Source organism: Argiope bruennichi, chromosome 2 (genome assembly GCF_947563725.1).
Source record: "Argiope bruennichi chromosome 2, qqArgBrue1.1, whole genome shotgun sequence".
Taxonomy (NCBI): Eukaryota; Metazoa; Arthropoda; class Arachnida; order Araneae; family Araneidae; genus Argiope; species Argiope bruennichi.
Window position 1 is genome coordinate 49,712,141 of NC_079152.1, and position 21,700 is coordinate 49,733,840.

General features: G+C 30.8%; 2 protein-coding genes across 2 annotated transcripts; both read left to right on the forward strand.

The window, feature by feature from the left end:
* Positions 1–15,394: 15,394 nt before the first annotated feature.
* On the forward strand, positions 15,395–16,699 carry LOC129962182 (uncharacterized protein F54H12.2-like). The gene has a single exon (XM_056075922.1). The coding sequence runs from the start codon at positions 15,395–15,397 to the stop codon at positions 16,697–16,699; it is 1,305 nt and encodes a 434-aa protein (XP_055931897.1).
* Positions 16,700–17,856: 1,157 nt separating this feature from the next.
* Positions 17,857–18,897, forward strand: LOC129962183 (uncharacterized). The gene is made up of 3 exons (XM_056075923.1): positions 17,857–18,302; positions 18,397–18,465; positions 18,608–18,897. The coding sequence occupies exons 1-3, from the start codon at positions 18,278–18,280 to the stop codon at positions 18,895–18,897; spliced, it is 384 nt and encodes a 127-aa protein (XP_055931898.1). The 5' UTR covers positions 17,857–18,277.
* The last annotated feature ends 2,803 nt before the right edge of the window (positions 18,898–21,700 follow it).

Genomic DNA, 21,700 nt, shown 5'->3' on the forward strand with positions numbered 1-21,700 from the left:
ATGATTTTCTAAATTATATTTCCAGGGAAATGCCTTTCCATACAATTCATATGAATGTGTTTTATGAATATATCAATGATACTTTAAAGCACTCTACCAAGGAAATGTTTTACCGTACATTATACAATTGTGTGACCTTTCCTTTGTAAGTGTATTTAAATGTTCTTTTAAAACACTATTCTGCAAAAACACCTTCCAATGCATGCACCTTTCTTTTTGTATACATTGGAATATCTTAAAATTAATTTATTCTTCAAATGTAATCGTTGTCACTTATATCGTATAAGCATGATTTTTCAAAAATTCTCAATTCTGGGCCAGATACCATTGAAAATTCTTTATGATACGTTTCTCATGCATTATTAGATAATTTATTTACGAAAAAGTAAAACTTGGGGGGAAATTACAGAAACAGAATTTATGAAAGAATATTTCACCACATTACAAATAAGTAAGAGATCCAATCAAGAGATATTGTTTTCCAATCAGAACTATGAACGAAAGGAATTTATATCTAATTGAATACAGATCAACGATTGTCGTATAACAAAAAGAGAAATGAGAATTAGCTGGTCACAAAGAACGAATCATGAATCGGCTTGTCACTGCACTCATACTTTATCAATGACAAGAATTTTTTTTTTTTTTTTTTGAATAAAGGGGAAAGGAGGATAAAACTTTTTTATATGATAAATTCGGAATTTCTAATTTGATCGATAGCGTCATAATTAATTAACAATTAATAACAGAGTTAATTTATTAGTAATCACTGTTCTGCGAATCAGTGGCATCAAGGAACCAAGGACCTAATATGGTTTTTTTCGTCTGTATCAGTAAAAAATTTTAATTTGATTTTTCTGAATGACTTATGCAATCTTCACCAGTATTAATTTTCTCAAGTGATTCTGCGTCCATTTACCATAAAACTGAATGCTCTTAATCAAATGCAATTTTCAAAAATGATAAAAATCAGGTTGGCGTTTACTTGATCAGTTTGGAAAAATTTCAGAATTTAAAAGTTAAAATTATTGTGTGGATTCTTGTTATGTACCAATATACAGAATTTTCATATCAAAAAGGAAATTTCATTTCAATGTCTTGATATTCCTTTGTCTGTTGGCCTTATAACAAATATGGGATTAATAAATAGGTAAAATAGATAATTGCCCGATGGCATTATACCTTTGGCACCATACCAACCATTATACCTTTATACCATTACCATCACTATACCATTATACCATTACATACCATTACCATAACCATTATACCATTATACCTTTGGCACCACCCAAGACACCATATATTTGTTACGTTATTTACAGAAAAATTTCGGGATAATAGCCATTGTTGCTATAAATCCTAATATCCTACGTCTTTCAAGTTACAAAATATTTAATTTAGAGGGACCGTGCACTCAAACTTGTTCAAATAAAATTAATTATTATTTAACTTTTGGAACATAATTCTAACAAGCTTTCTTACATAATTATCTTTTACAAGTTTTATATTACTACGGTGTTTTACAATTCTAACAAAATATGTTGCGTTTTAATTCTAAAACTATCCGATTTTGTAATTAAATAATATTTAATTTCTATCAAAAAAGTTACCATTTATCTTATTATTTTGTTTAAAACTAGTTTAAGATTTAAATTTTTTTATAGGCTGTCCCAAAAGCAGATGTTTCGTTATTTCAATTTGTTAACATTTAACTGTTTTTATACAGATTAAAATTAGAATCGACAAAAAAAAAAAAAAAAAAAAAAAAACTGACTTTTGATATTGGCGAGAAGAAAAGGAAATCGATACTCGCATTGCCTTTGGCCTTGCGAAAAATCTCAGTTTTGAGATCAGAATTCACTATGCCTCGGTTTACTCGGTTTTGAGATTAGAATTTACAAATTTGCTGTATACAAGATCCGACATATTCTTAATTTGTCCATGGTCAAACGTTCTCATTCTTGCCTGGTATTCAAATAAAGTTATATGCCCATTCAAGTAGCCCATTATTTTAATACAGTACAAAGTTATGCAATCTGCCGCCTTCTGAATGCTTTACAGCAGTAGATTGATCCAAAAAAAAGTGATGCTAGACAAAGCTGCAACAGCTGTTAAACAGGGTACGAAATCAATTAGTACTGTAATTATCATCACTCGTAAAACAATTTCTGTCATAGATTTCAAAAGCTAAAAAAAAGTGTTTATATTAAGATTAAATTAATTAGAATTAGATTAAATTAAATTCAAAAAATAGGAAAACTTCGTAATCAAGAAAAAAAGTTAGAAGATGCCCAGAATGAGCAATATTATTCAAAATCCGGGTGTATTTTATTCCGTAAAATTAGATAAAATAACAATTGCATTTTTTAAAGCTAATCATGCTTAATTATCATCACGTTTCAAACCCACTTGTGCCGAGCAAAATTTTTGTCGACTTTTTTATATTTTTGGATAGTTGTAAGATGCATGCAACAATATCTCTGGATTTTGACAGAAATATTTACTGCCATTCATCAATTCATTATCTGAAAATTAGGAACGGTAATAAAGATGAAACTAAAATGTATTCTTACAGATTCTGCGATTTCACCTCTGTGTTCTTAAAAATATTTGAATGTATTATGGTACAATGCTTAACGGAACATCTCCTAGCAATAAGAATATCCTTATCATAATAGTTTCTTATTTTTCATAGAAAATCAATTTTCAATAAAATCGAATAAATTTGGATATTATGCTTATATGATTGTTTGAATAAAAATTGGCTAATTTAAAAATGCCTCACAGGAAAAATTTCAAAATTCATTTACTAAATTTGACAAAATAAAAATTTATGCCCTTTGATTTTTTTTTTATTTGCTTGATTCGGAAATTATTCAGAAAGTTTTGTCTAAATACAGTGAAATTATCACAAATTCATTTCGTTTGCTAAATCAATAAATAATTTTAAACTTTTGATTACAGATTGAAGTACTCTCCTCCCACTTATATTTTTGCTTTCATATTTCTCCAAATTATATTACAAGGAAATTACACTATTAAGTGGAAAATGACTGCAAATGCACTTATTGGCAAACAATAAATGTCTAGAAAATTACTATAAGGCTGATTTGTGAAAAAGAAAATTAAATGTCCTTCATATTCAATGGTGAGAAATTTCTTTTCTGAATTCAGTGGTCAAAATAATAATTAAGAAACGCACTTTTATCAATGTACTACAAGAATTCATTCTTTCTATTATAATTATTTTGTACTTTTTGCCTTTGATTTATAAATCACTATCATGAATATCAAAGAAACCTGAATTAATTTTTTTTTCTTATATTCATTATCAGGTGGCGCCACTTGAATGGATTAAATTTGATTAAAGGTATCAATAGACAATTAAATTCTGGAGACGTACAAACGGCAATTTTTTCCATAGAGAACACGTGCATAAGTGCAGAGAGTTTCAATACTTTTGCAAATCAAGGATTGGGGGAGGAATAGATTATAAAATTCTATCTTTATGAAACAGATAAACATGAAACAATTAAGTTAAATAAAAATGTATAATACAGCACAGTCTCATTCTATGATTAACTAACTATTTAAAGTAATTATGAGCAACAAATTCAAAATGATATTTTTATCATCACTATAAATTTATTAAAAAAGGAATTTTCACATATGTAATACAATAATTTCACATGTGTAGTCTTCTACCTGTCAGATCAACAGATTAATTCTGATTTTTACACACATAAGCTGTTTTGATTTGGGGAAAAAAAATAAAAACCAGAAGATCTTTTAATTCTATAAAAAAAATTGCTTATTTTATCAGATAGTTTCTTCAATCCTTCAGCCTCTAAAGGATTTCTCTATTACATTATATAATATTATTCACATATTAGCCCATTAAAATTTAATTATAACATTCAATTAAAAATTATAATGTTTGAATTCTAAATATAACATTACATTATATTCCAAACATTTGCTGAAATGAAAAAGCAGATTCTCTTAGAAAACTTATCGTATATTAGAACTCTTACTTGTATTGGATTGCGTAAGAATGCATCTAACATTACAAATTTATTCAAATGAGAGTTAAAAATTTCCAAGCAGCAAATATCGAAAAATTACTGAAGTCAATCCAACCATTCTTATTCTTGCCTCACGGTTAAGAAAAACAAGATAAGTCCTCACTATAATGCGCATTCTGGTGCGAAAAATAATTGCCAAAGCCCTTCTGCATCGATTCGACATTTATCATAATCTTTATGTTGTATCTGAGTCAGAAAACAATATTTAGCACATTCTGAATTGTATTTTTTTTTTTTGTATTTCATTTTCAAAATTGCAGCTTACAATCGAGGAAAAAAATTGCAATATTTCAATCACATTTTTACAATTCTGTTCACATTTTGTTGTGACGACAAGTGCTTGAATCTGCATTATTAGTCAAATTAAACTAAATATTGCATATGTATGTAAAACAGAGATTATGCACTGTATCATATGAAACAGGAATCATGTATTAAATTTTTAATTAGCTTTTCAATCTCTACTTATAATAAAAATGAATATGTGTATACGTTTGCCTGCGAAGTACCATTCTACAGATCAGGCTGTTACTAAATTTGTCATAATGCAAACTGATATTTTGGAGGGTGGGAACTCGATTTTCGGAACAACTTCTTTGAAATTTTAGTTAAAATTTCAGTTAATTAAAAATTAAGCCTAATTTCAGTGTTTTTCCTCGCTAATCTCCAAAAATATTATAGTACAAAAATGATTTTCTTATAACACCTTAAAATTCCTGATGCTACCTTTTCAGTGATACCAATCTTTTGACGTATATACATTTTTAAAATATTTTAAAACTTTTTGCAAGAATATATTTTATTGTTTGCATGAAACTTAAATCGTTTTCTTTGTTGCTACCAATATTACATCCTGACTCTTTCATGATTGTTGATGATTAAGATAGGGTCAATCAATTCGATTATTTCCCATGTTGTGCAAGTTTAAATGTATGGCATGCTTTTAATAAAATTTATGCAGTTTTGTTGCATTTGCAAATAAAGTTTATCTTCAGAACCAAACAATGATGAATTTTTTTTTAAATGCGCCCAGTTTTAAATGTTGCAGCCATTTTCTGTGATATAATTGACTAGATAAAGTCATAAGTATAAATTTTGGGAAATGCATATCAGTGTAAGGTTTTATAAAAACAGTTTAAAGCTTTTAAAATAGTAGAAATAATAGTATATCTTTCATAAGTTTAAAATATGCACAAAATACTTAATTAAAGTGTTTCGCAACCGTGATTCTGGCGAACCAAAAATGGTTATTTAAAATTTAATCGAAATTTTCACGTTTCTTTCCAATGTTTTTAAGCAAGTTATTATACAAAATTAATTCATAACTCTTCAAAAACAATTTTTTTAACTCTTCAGAGATACTATGCAATTTTTTCACAGTTTTCCAAAATACTTTAAAATTGGATTTACAATAATGTTTTTTATGTTTTTATTTATTGGATTTATACCTTTATGATGATATAAAATATATTTTTATATTAACATTATCATGCTGTAGTTATGAGTGATTTTTTTAAAAGTAGGATAAAGATAGACGATTACAGCATACAGTATTATCATGAAGGATATTAGGGATTTAAGATTTGAATCTCCTCTAAATATTATATCGCTTCTAAAATTTTGCATAGCAAAAATATTCAGTGATTGTTCCATTTTGAAGAATGGTGATTGGAATCAGGTTCGGTACTAGGTTTCCCATTTAAGAAAAGGAATAGTAACAGAGGAACATAAAAAAATTCTCCAAAAAATGAATCAAGTTCCTTTTTCCGCTGAATAGCTATAAATTGTAAGTTCATAAATACAAGGTTATTAAAAATGATATAACTTTTAAAAAATAGCTTTTTTTCCTCTGTAAAAATTGAATTTTTTAAAAAAGTAATAACTTAAAAATAAATGTCATTCGAATTTTTGTGTAATTTTTTCTATAAATTTTTTTTACTTATCAAGAGAAATTGCCACTAAATTTTATTTTATAGGAAGCTACATTCATTTTCACATTCAAGTAAATCGAAATTTGTTGTTTTAAAATTTTATTTGGTCCACTGCTGTCCTTCATTTTAATATTTACTGAAACGTGCATAATTTTATATTGACAATATTAGTAATTAATTAAACCATTAATCAATACTTCACAAATTATTAAAATTATGTAAAATTTTTCGCTTTCACATGTATAGGAAATAAATGTGAGATATGTTCTGCATCCAAAAAAAAATAAAAAATTAATGCTAAATGCGTTATTTAATAATATTTTGATGTTTCAATTTACTATTTATGATTAAGTGCAATATTATAATAATTACAATTACAACAGATTAATTTTATGAAATTTGGACATTTATAAAAATATTGAGCACATGAATAACCATCAATAAATTTAAAGAAATGCAAAAGGTTGTTTTATTGTTAGGAAGTATGAAATTCGTTATGTTTTTATTATAAATAGAAATAATTTGGTCAATATGTTTGCAAAATTAAGTAGTTACAATTCTGAAAAATATATATTAGGTACTAAAATTCCCATTATTCCGTAATTTCTTATGTTTTGCAAGTTACATTATATGAGCCGACGAGTAAAATTTTTAACTGACCACAAGGATAGAAATTATCCTCCATATTTAAACGAAGCAACTATTAATAAAATATTATGGCAGTGGAATAATTTAATTTCATATTTTTTTCCACTAACGAAATTTTTTTTATACATTCTTGCATTACAACACAGTGGAAAATGACATTTGATTCAAGGAATACATGATCATTAGTATTTAAATGCTATGTAAAATGCTATCGATAATTTGAAATTGATGAGTATGCTTCTGTGTCGTTTCATAAGCGAAACAGTAAACATAATGCAACGGAGAAACTACTCCTTGAATGAGCTGAAGTTTTCCATGCCGCTATAAAATAGTCTTGTACTTTGATTTATGGCCAAATTTAAGAGTGTTATTATTTAAAAAAATTTAAACTCTAATTTTGAAATAACAAAAAATTAGTTTTTAATGTGTGCAAATTGTATAGAATGTCTTTTATTTCCATAGCAAAAAGAGTTTAGACCAATAACTATATTATTTTTTAAAGATATAAATAACCTTTAAGAGGTTCAAAATTTTGTTACCTCATAATTTCGAAATAATCAAGCCTAAACTAATGAAATTTGGTATCCAGGAAACACTTTTAACATAGCTTTGAGAAAAATGTCATTGAAAATTTTAAAGTTTATTCTTATTTCAAAATGTAGACGGCTTCTTATGAAATTTTTAATTAAAAAATCCTAAATAATATGCTAATTCGTTTCGAATGATACATTTTTTTATGAGTGTACGATAAGCAATAAATATGGATGGAGGGGTCTTTTTTTCCCAGCGACGGTACCTGTCCCTATAATGCATCTACATATTTGTTTTCAATCTTCTTTCTGATTCTAACGTTTATTTTTCCGCATTTTTGTTGTGCACTCCACCTCTCTATAGTTATTTAAAACCATGCTTTCTATAATTAACAACAGCTCCATGAGGTGCGGTTGAAAACCCCAAATGGCTGCTAAATATACCGCACTAAATCTTCATTACTCTGCTTACTGCACCCGGTATTTAAAACAAATCTTCGTTTTGTGATAAAACACATGTATTAAATTTCATTTCGCTCATCTGTTGTTTGTTTGAGTTATGCTGTTCATATACAAATACCAATCAACAAAATGAAAGACTGGATCCAACATTTAAGATCCAATCTCTATTTCCTTTTTTTTTTTTTTTTTTTTCCATTCTATACTTTTGCTCATAAAATCAAACATGAAATTTCATCCACATAGCTTTTTTTTTATTATTATTATTTGTGTGTGTGTGGGTACATGAAGTTGGATGGAGCGATACGAATTCAAACAATTTCGTCTAACATTCAATAGGCTCTCTAAATCCTTTATAAAGGTCTCATTAAAATCATTAGTTTAACTAGTACTAGCTTTCAAGTAGATGATACAGGCACAAAAAGCAGACACTTACATTTAAAGAGTTATAAAACGTGTCAAAACATTAAAAGCTCGAGATCGAATTTTTTTGAGAATTGCAAAGTTTTCTCTTTGTATGAATTTTTTAATACACGATAATTTTGTTTCTAACAATTTTTACTTAGATATACAATAGAATTAGAAGAAAGAAAGAAAGATATCTCCCTTCAAATGTATGATGCGGATGTATAAAATTGATGTAATATCACAAGTTCATTTTAGTACTATCTCACCGTAGTATAGAATCCAATTCTTAAGTATCGAATATCTAAATTTTAAACTATCGGAAGTGGCCTTCACAAATTTTTTTGATTTACTCCATAATAAAAGTGTTGTCTCTCGTTTTCTTCACATAAAACCTGTAATCATGGGTAAGGCCGTGGATGCCACAAATGCTCAGATTTTTATTTTCTGAGTCTCACACATAACCATTTTAAATTTCATAATACAGAGGTGTAAACGATGTATTTTAGATGCCTATTTTTGAGCTTATTGAAATCAAAAATTGAAACAGAACTACAAATTTAGTAAGAGGAACCCATTCCAAATTTCATTTATCTAAATCATTATTTTTTTTAGTTATCGATTTACATTCATACTAATGTATAAAGTAATAAACGGTCATCCCCTTGGCGAATTTTTATAAAGTTTTATATAGATCCATACTTCAAATGCGGAAATTGGAAGCCAAATTTTATTTGTCTAGCTTTTTATGATTTATAGTTATACTTCATGTGGATAGACAGGCAGAGAGCTTCTTGTGAATGGATTTCGTTCAATATTTGATGAAAATCTATACATTTGGTCTAAAGATCTTTTTTGAGAATTTTGCTATTTGAAAGAGCGACCACACAGACACAGTTCCAAAAAATAATTTTTCAGAAGTCTGCAACTTGGAAATTCGTCAGAATCTGGAAGTTAAATTTTTGAACAATTGCAGTTCTTTCTCTTTGTATATGTGAAAGCAAAAATGAATTAGAAAGGAAGAAGATACATCAGGCATGCACAAAAAAATTTCTCCGCTCAGAAATTTCCGCGCTGGATTAAATCCGCGGCACTTTTTCTATCGTATATCATTTAAAAGTGTAGGAGCTTTATTTTAGTCAAAAGAAAAGATGAAATACTCTTTTGACGACTGCTTATTACTTGGATGTAATCTTGGTAATCGCGATATGATTAAAATACTGTTTAATTTCCTACCCTTATTTTTTTTCATTTTTTAAGAATACGATGAATTTATATTCCATATGAAAGTTTTTTTAAAATTCAATTTAGTTTTCAAAAATATAAACAAAAGCTATACAATTTCTAATAATTATTTATTTTTTACTCACTTTTATAACAGTGGCGTAGCGATTGGGGGAGGAAGACCGGTGTAGACGCAACAAGATCCAGATTCAAAGCATACTATTGAGACATGAGTGCATTTATATTATTTTTCAAAGTCAAATATGATAAGGCAGTAAAAAAAAGTAATATCAGATCCCTCCTTCTTGATACAAAATGACCAACAACATTGTTGAGATATATGCACGATATTGTCCGACATTCAAAAGTAGTATAGAGATGATGGCTCTCATATAAAAAGTACCTTTCACTAGATGATGGCTCTCATATAAAAAGTACCTTTCACTAGATGATGGCTCTCATATAAAAAGTACCTTTCACTAGATGATGGCTCTCATATAAAAAGTACCTTTCACTAGATGATGGCTCTCATATAAAAAGTACCTTTCACTAGATGATGGCTCTCATATAAAAAGTACCTTTCACTAGATGATGGCTCTCATATAAAAAGTGCCTTTCAAAATAGTTGAAATATTCAACTAAATGAATTTTTTTTATCTCATTTCAGAATTAAAAATTTAGAATAACATTATAATTACAACAAATGTCTCTAGATTATAAAAAGAAATAAGTAAAATTTCATCTGTATACGGAGGAACATTGTTAACTCATATATTTAAACCGAAGCGATTAAATTCATCTAGAATTGTTTTTATAACTTTACAAGTTCATTTTTCACCGAAAGGAAATTGATAGAAGGGAAAAAACGTTACGATCAAGAATAAAATCATGAAAAACAATGAGTGAGAGAAGCATTGCTGGCTCATTCGATTGAACCGCGGCGATTAAAATGAGCGAGCAATGTTTTTGCAAGGTTATAAGTTCTATTCCCACTCAAAAAAAAGAGGCACAACAACTAAAAGAACCTTCAGATAAATTACAGATCTGAAATGATGCACGCTGCAAATGAAGTTTGCTGAGAAGAGAGTATGCAGATACGAACCTTGGTACCATTGAAATCACGGTAGAAAATGATCCGTTAAAGCGGGTGTATTCAGGTCGGGAGGAAAGGTTAAGTACAAGTTTGCGAAGAAGAGGAAATGCGCGTTCCATTTTTTTTCCAAGGTGAAAAAAAAGCATTTGTTTATAATGGGGGACATCTGAAGAAAAAAAGAATATAAAGAAATTTATCGATCGAAATCATCATTTAGTCACTCAGTATACACGGGAAATGGATGGAAAAAAGTTGAGCTTGTTTGTTTTAATAATTCTAGCTACAGCAGAATTAATTTTTATAATATCAAACCACCTTGAGACGACTGACAACGAAATTAAAATTAATAATAAAACGTGCTTTCGTTCGATACATATAGGAAGGAAATTATTTTATCATGAATGTTTAAAACAGGGTGCAAATATTCATGACATACGATATTTTTTTAACGTAAATTCAACATATTTATCAGCAAGCTTTTTAGGAGTTCAAATGACTGAGAAGGAATTTCAGAAAGTATGTGAACAATGTTCAAATTGAAACATCCTTCGTGTTTACTATGTGTAGGAGCATCGCAGTCGGGTAAAACCTCATTGGTGCGACAAATGATTGCACATAAAGCATATGATTTTGAATTTAAAAATATTATCTGGTGCTTTAAAGTTTTTCAGCCATGGTTTGCTAAAGAAAAAGAAATGAAATTTGTTCAAGGTTTTCCAGAAAAAGTCGAAAGCGGAAATCTATATGTATTTGATGATCAGATGGATCAACTTTGCCAAGATTATGCGGAATTGTTCACTATTACAGCACACCATTCTAGAATCAGTGTGATTCTGATTTTGCAGAATCTATTTCCCCGAAATAAAGTGATGCGAGACATAAGTCTGAATGCACAATATGTAATATTATTTAAAAACAATCGTGACGTGGGACAAATCCAGTGTTTCGCAAGACAAGTGTACGGAAATAAGGCAGGATATTTTATGGATGCTTACAAAAAGAGCACGCAAGGCAATTTTAACTATTTGTTGGTGGACCTACACCCGAGAACGGATGAAAAATTTAGGCTCAGAGAGAGCGTGTTCCCTGATTCCAATGGATTTTATTGGATATATTTACCGATAAAATGAAGAATATAAAGAAGCATTATCACTTACTGAAACTACTACTCAGCGCATCTCCAGCACAAAAAAGAGCAATAATACGGACTGCTAACAAAAGTCAGTTACATTGCTTATGCGAAATTTGTGTAAACGTCTTAGGTGGTAATTTATCGGTGAGCGTAAAGAAATTACGTAAATATAAAACGGCCATAAGAAAAATTGTTAATAAAAAATTATCTTTAGAAAAAAAGAGAAAAGAATTAATTAACCAAACGGGAGGCTTCCTACCCCTCATTCTTCCCGCAGTTCTATCTGCGTTAGTAGGCCTTGCCGGAAAAGCAATAGGAAGCTGAATTTAATATTCGCAGCAATGTCTCGGAGAATGGCTCTCGTTCCTGAAGATTTAGCAGCAACTTACTTTTCGAAAACATCAGATACCGGAGTACATGGTATTGAAAACCAAATATTAAACCTTCTTCATGAGTCAAACTATTCGGATGATGCAAAAGCAAAACTGTTGAGCCAACTGCTTTTAAAATATCAGCATGCTATAAATGTGCCTAAACCTATACGTGTGCCTATACGTGTAACTATTGAAGACTCTAAGGAACAAGTTCAAGAATCGCCTAAAAGTAACTCAGTGGAAGATCCTATATTACGTGATATCATACTTTCAGTTCCTGCGAACTTCCAAAAATTTATTTCGCCTATTGCTGAAAAATTGAATACACGCAGCTATGCTTGGAATGAATATGGTGAATTGACGAAAGATAACGAAATCGTTAAAAACACAAACGTTATTGACTTATTTTCATATTTAATGAGAAATGTAAAGAAAGGTTATGAACCACATGGTTTTTCAGTGTTTTGGAGTATTAAAGAGATAAAAATACCAACACGTTGGATTGGCAACCAGAAGCTAGTAGAAAATTTCGGGTTTGACACAGACGCAGGCGAGATCCAAAACGAAATTAATCTGAAATCTCCAGATTCAAAAGCAAAGAAGAAGAAGCAAAACTCGAAAAGAAAATGGAAAGAATATTAGAAGCAGCATATTACGATTTCGCAAATCCTGCATCATTTGGCGGAATAAAGAAACTATCAGCAATCTCTAAAGTTCCATATGAGAAAGCTAAACGCTGGTTAATGACCCAAGATACTTATTCGTTACATAAACCAGTTCGGTATAAATTTTCTCGGATGTCGACGCTTTCATATGGTATAAATGATTTATGGCAATGCGATCTTGTGGATTTACAGCATTTAGCAGAACATAATAATGGGTTTAAGTATTTACTCACCGTAATTGATGTATTTTCGAAGTATGCCTATGTTATACCTCTTAAAAGCAAAACTTCTGTGGCTGTAAAAAATGCTTTTGTAAAATTGTTACAGCAGGTTAAGCCTAAACACATTCAAAGCGATAAGGGCAAGGAATTTTACAATACGCAATTTCAGTCATTGTTTAAGAGGTACAGCATTAACCACTATTCAGCTGAAGGTGATCATAAAGCTAGTGTTATTGAGAGGTTCAACAGAACTTTAAAAAACAAAATGTTCAGGGTATTCACATATAGAAAATCTTATAGATATGATGATGTGCTACAGTCACTAGTAAAGTCGTATAATGACAGTGAACATCGTAGCATTGGCATGGCACCTTCAAAAGTCACTCGTGATTTTGAACCACATATCTTCAAAAAATTATATGGTTACACATTGAAGAACTCGCGAGTGATTTTGAATAAGGGAGATTTAGTAAGAATATCGAAAGCGAATAAATCGTTCAGACGAGGATATTTACCAGGGTGGAGCGATGAGGTGTTTATGATGTCAAAAGTATATCCCTCTTATCCAACTACATTCGAGCTTCAAGACCTTAAATCAGAAGCTATAAAAAGACGATTTTACGCAGAAGAACTCCAGAAAATATTGAAACGCCCTGAGGATTATTGGCATATAGAAAAGGTGCTTAAAACAAAGAGCAAAGGTACGAAGAAAGAATATTACGTGAAGTGGAAAGGCTTTGATAATCGGTTCAACTCGTGGGTAAAAGCAGCATGGATGAAGTGAACGATTTTTACATTACGCTTCCCAGCAACTCTAGCATGGATTACTTTCCAAAAAATACGCAAGCATCATTCAGAACGAAATTATCTCGTCCAATAATACTAACTGGTGAATGGGAAGTTGGTTTATCAGAAATATTCGTTCCTCGAACCTGGTTCAACATCGGAAATCATAATAATAAATATTCGATAACTTACGAGGAAACAAAATTGGTGGAAAAGGATTTTCTGGAATACTCAATCAGAATAAAAATTGAACAGGGAACTTCTGATGAGGATATAATCGATAACATTAACCAAAGTATTGAAGCAATATGTGGACATTTCGTCTCTTTCGAATTGGATCACAAGAATATGAATATACTTATTGCTCCGAATTATGAACTACACTTGACAGCTGCTGATTCACCAAGATTGTTAACTATGTTAAACTTACCTAGAGAGGATAGAGTTATAAAAACATCGGAAAGTTTTATGTACAGAAAACCATCAAAGACAAACAAAGACAATATTTTCAAAATTATCGCTCGAAATATGAAAAGGCATTTTATAATTCGCGTCACCAGGTTTAATCATAAGTATACTGATATGGACAACATACATCACGAACTCTTTCAGCATATAAATCATAATCTAATGCAGACCGGTATAGGAGGTGCAGCGGATTTTATATTCGACTTTAAAGAAGATAAAGTAGAAATAACGGTTCAAAAGAATGTTGAACTCGAGTTTAGGTTATTATATGCCCCGTTGTTTATGCGAATGTTGGGCATGACGAAAGATATTGTTTTAACGGGTAGAACGTTACATGTTTTGCAAAAAATTGAAAGGCCTCCTATGAACGAATACTTCCGCGTGAGCATTACGGATAAACCAACAATTCCTGTGAAAATTAAAAAAACAGAGGATATGGAACTACAAGTCGGATTTTATAAAAACTCAGAGCAGTTGTTTGGATCTTTTAAACACCTTGCTTTTAATCATTTAGCGAACAATAAGATCAAAATTCATATACCAGAAAATTCAACTCTGACTTTACAAGAAGGATTAAGAGATCTTTTAGGTTTCAAAGAATCCACATTAAATGGCGGAACTCATATATCTGACTATCAATTGGAGTTAGATGGAGGAATCACCGAAATTTATGTCTATAGTGATATCATAGAATCGCACTTTGTAGGGGATACAATTGCTCCTTTACTCCGTATTATTCCTGTTATGTCGAAAAAAGAAGACCAAATAGTAATAAATTATCAAAGACCGCTGTATTTTCCTTTGCGCAAAAATTATATCGATTGCATAGAAATCGAATTGAGAAGTAGCTCTGGAGATGGTATAATTTTTACCAGTGGGAAATCACTCTTGGTTCTCTCCTTCCGTCGCAGAACACTATAAAACTATTACTTATTTTGTGATGAATCATTTTAAATCCGATCGTGAAAGAGAATGCATTTGGATCAAAAAGCTTGTGAAGATTATTACTGCTCGCAAGTGCAGGATGGCGGTGGACCATATTTTCAGGGTGTTGGCCACCAAAGAGGATATGGAATGTTTTCAAATTTATTTCGATTTATTTCTCCCATAGCACTGAAAGCTGGAAAGTATTTAGGAAAACACCTTCTAAGCGCAGGTTCAAAAGTAATGTCAGATGTTGCTTCAGGTTCATCTCTTAAAGACTCGGCAAGATCGCGATTTCGCGAAACATCAAAACAAATAAAAGACGACATTATTCATAAAATTCAGAGCGGTTCGGGTATAAAAAGAAAGAAATTCCAGAAGAAAAATCATTCGCAACGTGTCAAGCGGAGCCGAAAGAAATTAAAGAAAGCAGACATATTTTCATAATGGATTCCCGAGCGTGTGCTTGCTTGCAGAGTGAATTAGACCTTTTTAACGTGAATCCTGTACAATTATCAACAGAAGACAGCTCATTCACTGAGATTTTTCCTGTTGCATCTCTGAATGAAAAGACGCCAATTGAATTTTACGTAAGCGGAAGTGGTGAACATTATCTGGACTTATCCCATACACTTCTGCATCTACAAGTGAAAATTAAAAAGAGAAATGGAGCAGTAATTGGAACGCCTGATCAAGTGGCTCCTATCAATTATCTCCTTAATACGCTATTTTCTGAATGTTCAGTTACATTAAATGACAAGCAGGTTTCTTCGCAAGCTAACTACGCATATAGATGTATTTTCGATGCTTTGCTTTCACCTCGAGCTGTTCAAGAATCAATGCTAACATCGGGTCTTTTCTACAAAGACGCTGCTTCTAAGCATGAATCAGTAGAACTAGCTAATGTTGGTGATAATGCAAATTCCGGTTACCAAACTAGATATAACATCTGCAAAGATAGTAAACTTATAGATATGATAGGTCCATTACATTTCGATCTAGGCAATCAGAGCAAATGTCTTATAAATTCGGTGAATCTTCGGATCAAATTAGAAAGAAATAAGGATTCTTTTGCTCTGATGTCAGCCACGCAAGATTTTAAAGTAGTTATATATCATGCATCATTATTTGTTAGGAAAATTAAAGTCGCTCCCTCAGTCGTGATTTCCCATGAATTAGCTTTAAGCAAGGGAGTTATAAAAATGCCTATTCGCAGAACAGAAGTGAAATCATTCGCACTTTCTTCAGGAATGCAATTAATAACTATCCCTAATGCGTTCATTGGACAATTACCGACACGACTTATAATGGGTATGGTATCTAATGCTGCATTTAATGGGGATTTTTCAAAAAATCCATTCAATTTCAAGCATTATGATTTATCATATCTTTGTATATTAGATGGCAATCGTATGATTCCGTCAAAGCCCTTTCAACCAAAATTTGATAATTCTAACAGTTACAGCAGATGTTATATGAGTCTATTTACTGATTTGGGTAGATATCATAAAGATCAAGACATTAATATAAGTTACACTGAATATAAAGATGGGTATACGCTGTTCGCTGTAGATTTGACGCCCGATCTCAACGCGGACGGAATGCACGAAAGTATTTCACGCAATGGTAATTTAACTATTGATATAAAATTCAGCAAAGCATTATCTGAAACTGTAAATTTAATAGTTTTTTCAGAGTATCGAAATACTATAGAAATCGACAAAAGTCGCAGTATTTTTTCAGATTTTTGAAAATGGATAGCACAACTTTGTGCAGACTTGCATGCAGCGACTTCCGTCTACGTTCTAAATTTGGAGGCGTATACGCTTCAGATGAATTGCCTAAGACAATAGATAGTTATTCACGTTTTATTGTAAATTTAGATCCTAAAACAAAACCGGGAAGTCATTGGGTTGCAATAGCATTTCGGAATAATAAATGTTACTATTTTTGTAGTTATGCTTCTGTGCCGAATAACAAATATATTTTAAAGTTCATAGAAAATAACGCTGCAAAATTTGCTTGGAACAAATGTAGATATCAAAGCTTAGTGTCGTATACTTGTGGTCATTTTTGCCTTCATTTCTTGTACAATTTTGTGAGAAAGCAAACTTTGTCACCTCTAGATTCTAATAAAATTGAAAATAACGAGAAGTTTATTAAAAAATTTGTAGCTAGCAAATTTCGTTTACAAAATTGCTGCTTTTCTCCATATTCAAATCAAATTTGTGAAGCTCGTGATTTCAGAAATAGACGTCTTTAGACATGTTTCAACAGAATATAATTATATATGCTCTCTCTATAAGCTCTCTATATAAATTTAACATATTTTTTTGGAGGTCACTTTTCATACAGAGCATATAAAAGAGATACACTAACTGTGGAATTCTCATTGTGCTTCAACTGATTCAGCAGAAACGATGACTTCCGAACTGAGATATGGCTTTATGTACTTGAAGCGTACTGGATCAGCTTATATGATTCATTGCTTCACCGATTCCCTTTACGAAAATATGATATCCTGTGTTCAAGCTGCGAACTCCTATCAAATGGATACAGTCGATTCAGACTGCAGATTGAAGATTGCCTATTTCAAGGTTCTCAACAATAATGATATTGTCAGAGAACTCCATAACGGTTCTGCTTTGAATTATCGACAGACATTTGATTGTAAAACGTAATACAAAGCGAACTTCGGCGAATCAATTACTCATGATTCAAAGATCTGCAATGGAATTGTTGACAACTTCAAAGAAAATAAATGTAAATACTAAACTATACAGCTAAGATACTGAGAATAGCTCAGCATTGTAAACTCTATATAAAATTGTAATACTAAGCAGCACTAACTGTCATTTAATGTAACATCCTCAATGAATCGATGTTCTACATGCATAAGCAACACGAAGAAACTGATTGTACCACTCGATGTAATATTTTAACAATCCCTGAATAAAAATATAATTTAACTGTATAATTGCGTCTGTCTTATTTTGCTTCGCTACATCAATATGTTTTTTGTAATATCCTATATCACCGTAAAATTACGTTGTTTTATTCTCAAGGTGGTGAAAGTGGGTTAAGGTAGGAAAATGCACATAAAGTTATTTTAAAATTACTTTAAGGTCACCAGTTCAGGGAGAACAAGGCGTTCCTGGGAAATTCTACAGATAATAAACAATTATTCCATTGCCACTTACATAAACAGGGGTATAAATATAAGCTACATCAGCCTTTGTACATATACTACCGATCTTGTTGAAGACTTCATCTTCATCTCTGTCTCCGTCTTCCTCAGAGTGCGTGTATCTAAGTACTACTCAGCTATCATGGACAGTCACAAAGCGAGCGTCAGTAAGTGATTGCATTTTCATATTCTTTTTAGATTGCTAAGCATGTGTAACATAATTTTTTAAAAATAACGTTAAGTTTTCACACTTCCTAATAGGCTTAACTGATAGCGATTCAGACGGCGAGCAGTTATTTCCCCTTCCTTCCAAGGAAAAGCATACAAGCGGTAAATTAGATTTGATTTTATAAGTCAATTTAGACTTTAGATTTTTAAATTCCCAAAGAAAAAACATGACGGTAAAATGTAAAATCATTTTACATTTTGTATCTTTAGATTTAATTTCAAAATATTATCCCTTTTCTGATAGCTAAAAGAAAATCAAACGATGAGAAAAAAGAGGAGTCCACCAAAAGAGCAAAGAATTTCGAGTATAATTTTTCTGATCCGACAGAAGAGAAAAAGCTCATACCCCCAATAAGCGCTTACCTAGGAAAAGGGATTAACATCAGCATCAAGGAATACAGAAAGTCCTATTATCTTGCTTTCCAAAAGAATGTTGGAGATGACACAAAGAACAGATTCAACATGAATCTTGACCAATTGGGAGCTTTAAAAAAAGCTATAAATGTGTTTGCAGAACATATAAAGAAAAATTGACATTCACGAGTTAAATGAAAATTTTGTAAAAAAATTGAACTAACTTGACAATTTTCCCTATATTCATCTTCTTAGAATGTCGTTTAATAGAATAGAATCAAGTTTTAGAGGTTATATTTCAGCTTACCGACACTCTCCGATACACTCTGATCCCTACAACTTATATAACGAAATTCGAGAAAACATTTTCTTACTCTTATTAGAGCAAAACCTACCTTTCCGTCTTTTAATATGCATAAGCATTGAATTTATTAAAGATACTCATCCTGACAATTTACTGCAAAACGCTTACTTCTGTTCATTTGCTGAACGCATAATATCATATAACCAAGTAAAAAGTAAAGTTAAAAGCTGTTTTCAGAAAATATTCAATTCCATTGAAACATATATCCAAAACGGTAGTGGTTGGGTTATTAATAAAATTAACTTTTTAGATGTTAATATCGGACAGTACAGAGAACCGCGGGGAGGTTGCGGTAATATAAAATTACCTGACTGTTTTAAAAAAAAAAGAACTCTTCTAAATATACGTTGCGATGATCACAAATGCTTCATATATAGTTGCTTAGCTCATCTCTTTCCTCCTGAAAAAAATTCTAATGCTCCAAGCAGTTACCAAAATAAACTAAAATACTTAAAATTGAAAAATGTAACCTTCCCTATGAAACTCTCTAACATAAAGCATTTTGAAAGTATCAACAGCTTAAAGATAAATATTTTTACTTATGACAAAGAAGTTTTCCCCATATATATCAGTAATAAAAAGTTGGGTTCGGAAATAAATTTACTTCTGTATAAAGAGCATTACTTCTTAATTAAAAATCTAAATCGTTTATTAAACTCCAAAAAAGGGATTCATCATTATTGCTCGCGATGCCTGATTGGATTTCAGAGGCGAAATAGTCTTGTAGATCATAAGCGAGTGTGTTGCCAAAATGCCCCCCAAAAACTATCACCGCCTAAAATAAACACTGTAAAATTTACTAGCATTTACAAAATGTTGTTCCATCCTTTTATTTTGTATGCGGATTTTGAATGCATAACGAAAAATATATCTACTGTTTTACCAAATACATCTCAGAGTTTTTCAGCCAACCTAGAGCATCACGAACCAATCAGTTTCGCATTAATAGCAATTAATATAAAAAATGAAATAATATATCACAAATTCTATTGCGGAGAAAATCCAGTACAAATATTTTTAAAAACAGTAAAAAAATTAGCAAAATCTTTATTTAAAAGACTATCATGCAATAAACCAATGATCGAGGAAAATATACCAACGGGAAAGCCTAGCACATGTTACATATGCAAGTTAAAATTTGAACCGAGTGATCGCATTGTCAGAGATCATTGCCATGTTTTAGGCATATTTAGAGGTTTCTGTCACAATTCATGCAATTTAAATTTAAAAAGAAGTAATTTCATTCCTGTAGTCATTCACAACCTTAAGGGGTACGATTCCCACTTATTGTTAAAACATATGTCTCCAGAATTCGCGCATCAGATTGATATAATTCCGACGAATAGTCAAAAATTTACTAGTTTCACCCTCGATAATTACATTAAATTTATTGATTCGTACGCATTTCTTGATTCTTCCTTATCTTCTCTTGTAGAAATTTTGAAAATTTCTGAACATCGGTTTGACATTTTTGATTCTTTTTTCCAAAATAAAACAAATAGAAACTTATTCAAACAAAAAGGATTTTTTCCTTATAGCTATTTTTCATCAAAAGATATTTTAAAACAAAAGACATTTCCACCTCACGAAGCCTTTTTTAACATTTTGACGAATTCGAACATAACAAAAAAAGAATACAAACACGCACTGAGGGTTTACCAAGAATTTCATTGTAAAAATTTTCAAGATTACCTTGAATTGTATCAAAATACAGATACAATTCTTTTAGCTGAAGTATTTCAATCGTTTCGACAAACAAGCATGATGCACTATCATTTGGACCCTGCTCATTTCTTAACTATTGCTGATTTAACGTGGCATTCTGGTTTAAAATTCACAGGTCAAGAATTAAAATTGTTATCGAATGTAGAAGACTATGTCTTACTTGAGACTCAAATGAGAGGTGGAATTTGCTTTCTCGGTCAAAGATATGCCCAGGCAAATAATCCATATCTTTCTTGTTATAACCCCGATGAACCTACAAATTATATTGTGAATTTAGATGTTAACAATCTTTACGGACATTGCATGTCTGAATATCTACCTGTGGGGGATTTTCGTTGGCTTTCACCTGAAGAAATAGCTGTTTTTGATTTAGCAAATGTATCTCGATACTCAGAAACGGGATATTTATTAGAGGTAGATTTACTATATGATAAATCAGCTCATGATTTCCATGATTTTCCCTTAGCAGCAGAACACTTAAATATAAATAAACAAATGTTATCAGATTATCAAAAAAAAAAATATTGTCTGAAAAAAATATTCCATTCACCGAGTGTAAAAAGTTAACACCAAATTTTTATCCAAAGAAACGCTACATTTTACACTACAGGAACTTAAAATACTATTTAAAGCATGGGATGTCTTTAAAAAAAATTTATCGGATCTTGGCTTTTTCACAATCAGACTGGTTGCGAAGCTATATAAATTTTAATAATGAAAAACGCCAACAAGCCAAAAGCGAGTTTGAAAAATCTTTCTTTAAAAAAATGAATAATGCTTTTTTCGGCAAAACATGCCAAAATGTCAGAAAAAGAATTAACTTAAAGACTGCTCTTACACCCGCTGAATGTAGAAAGCATTTAGCAAGTCCTTTACTTGAATACTTTGAGAGCA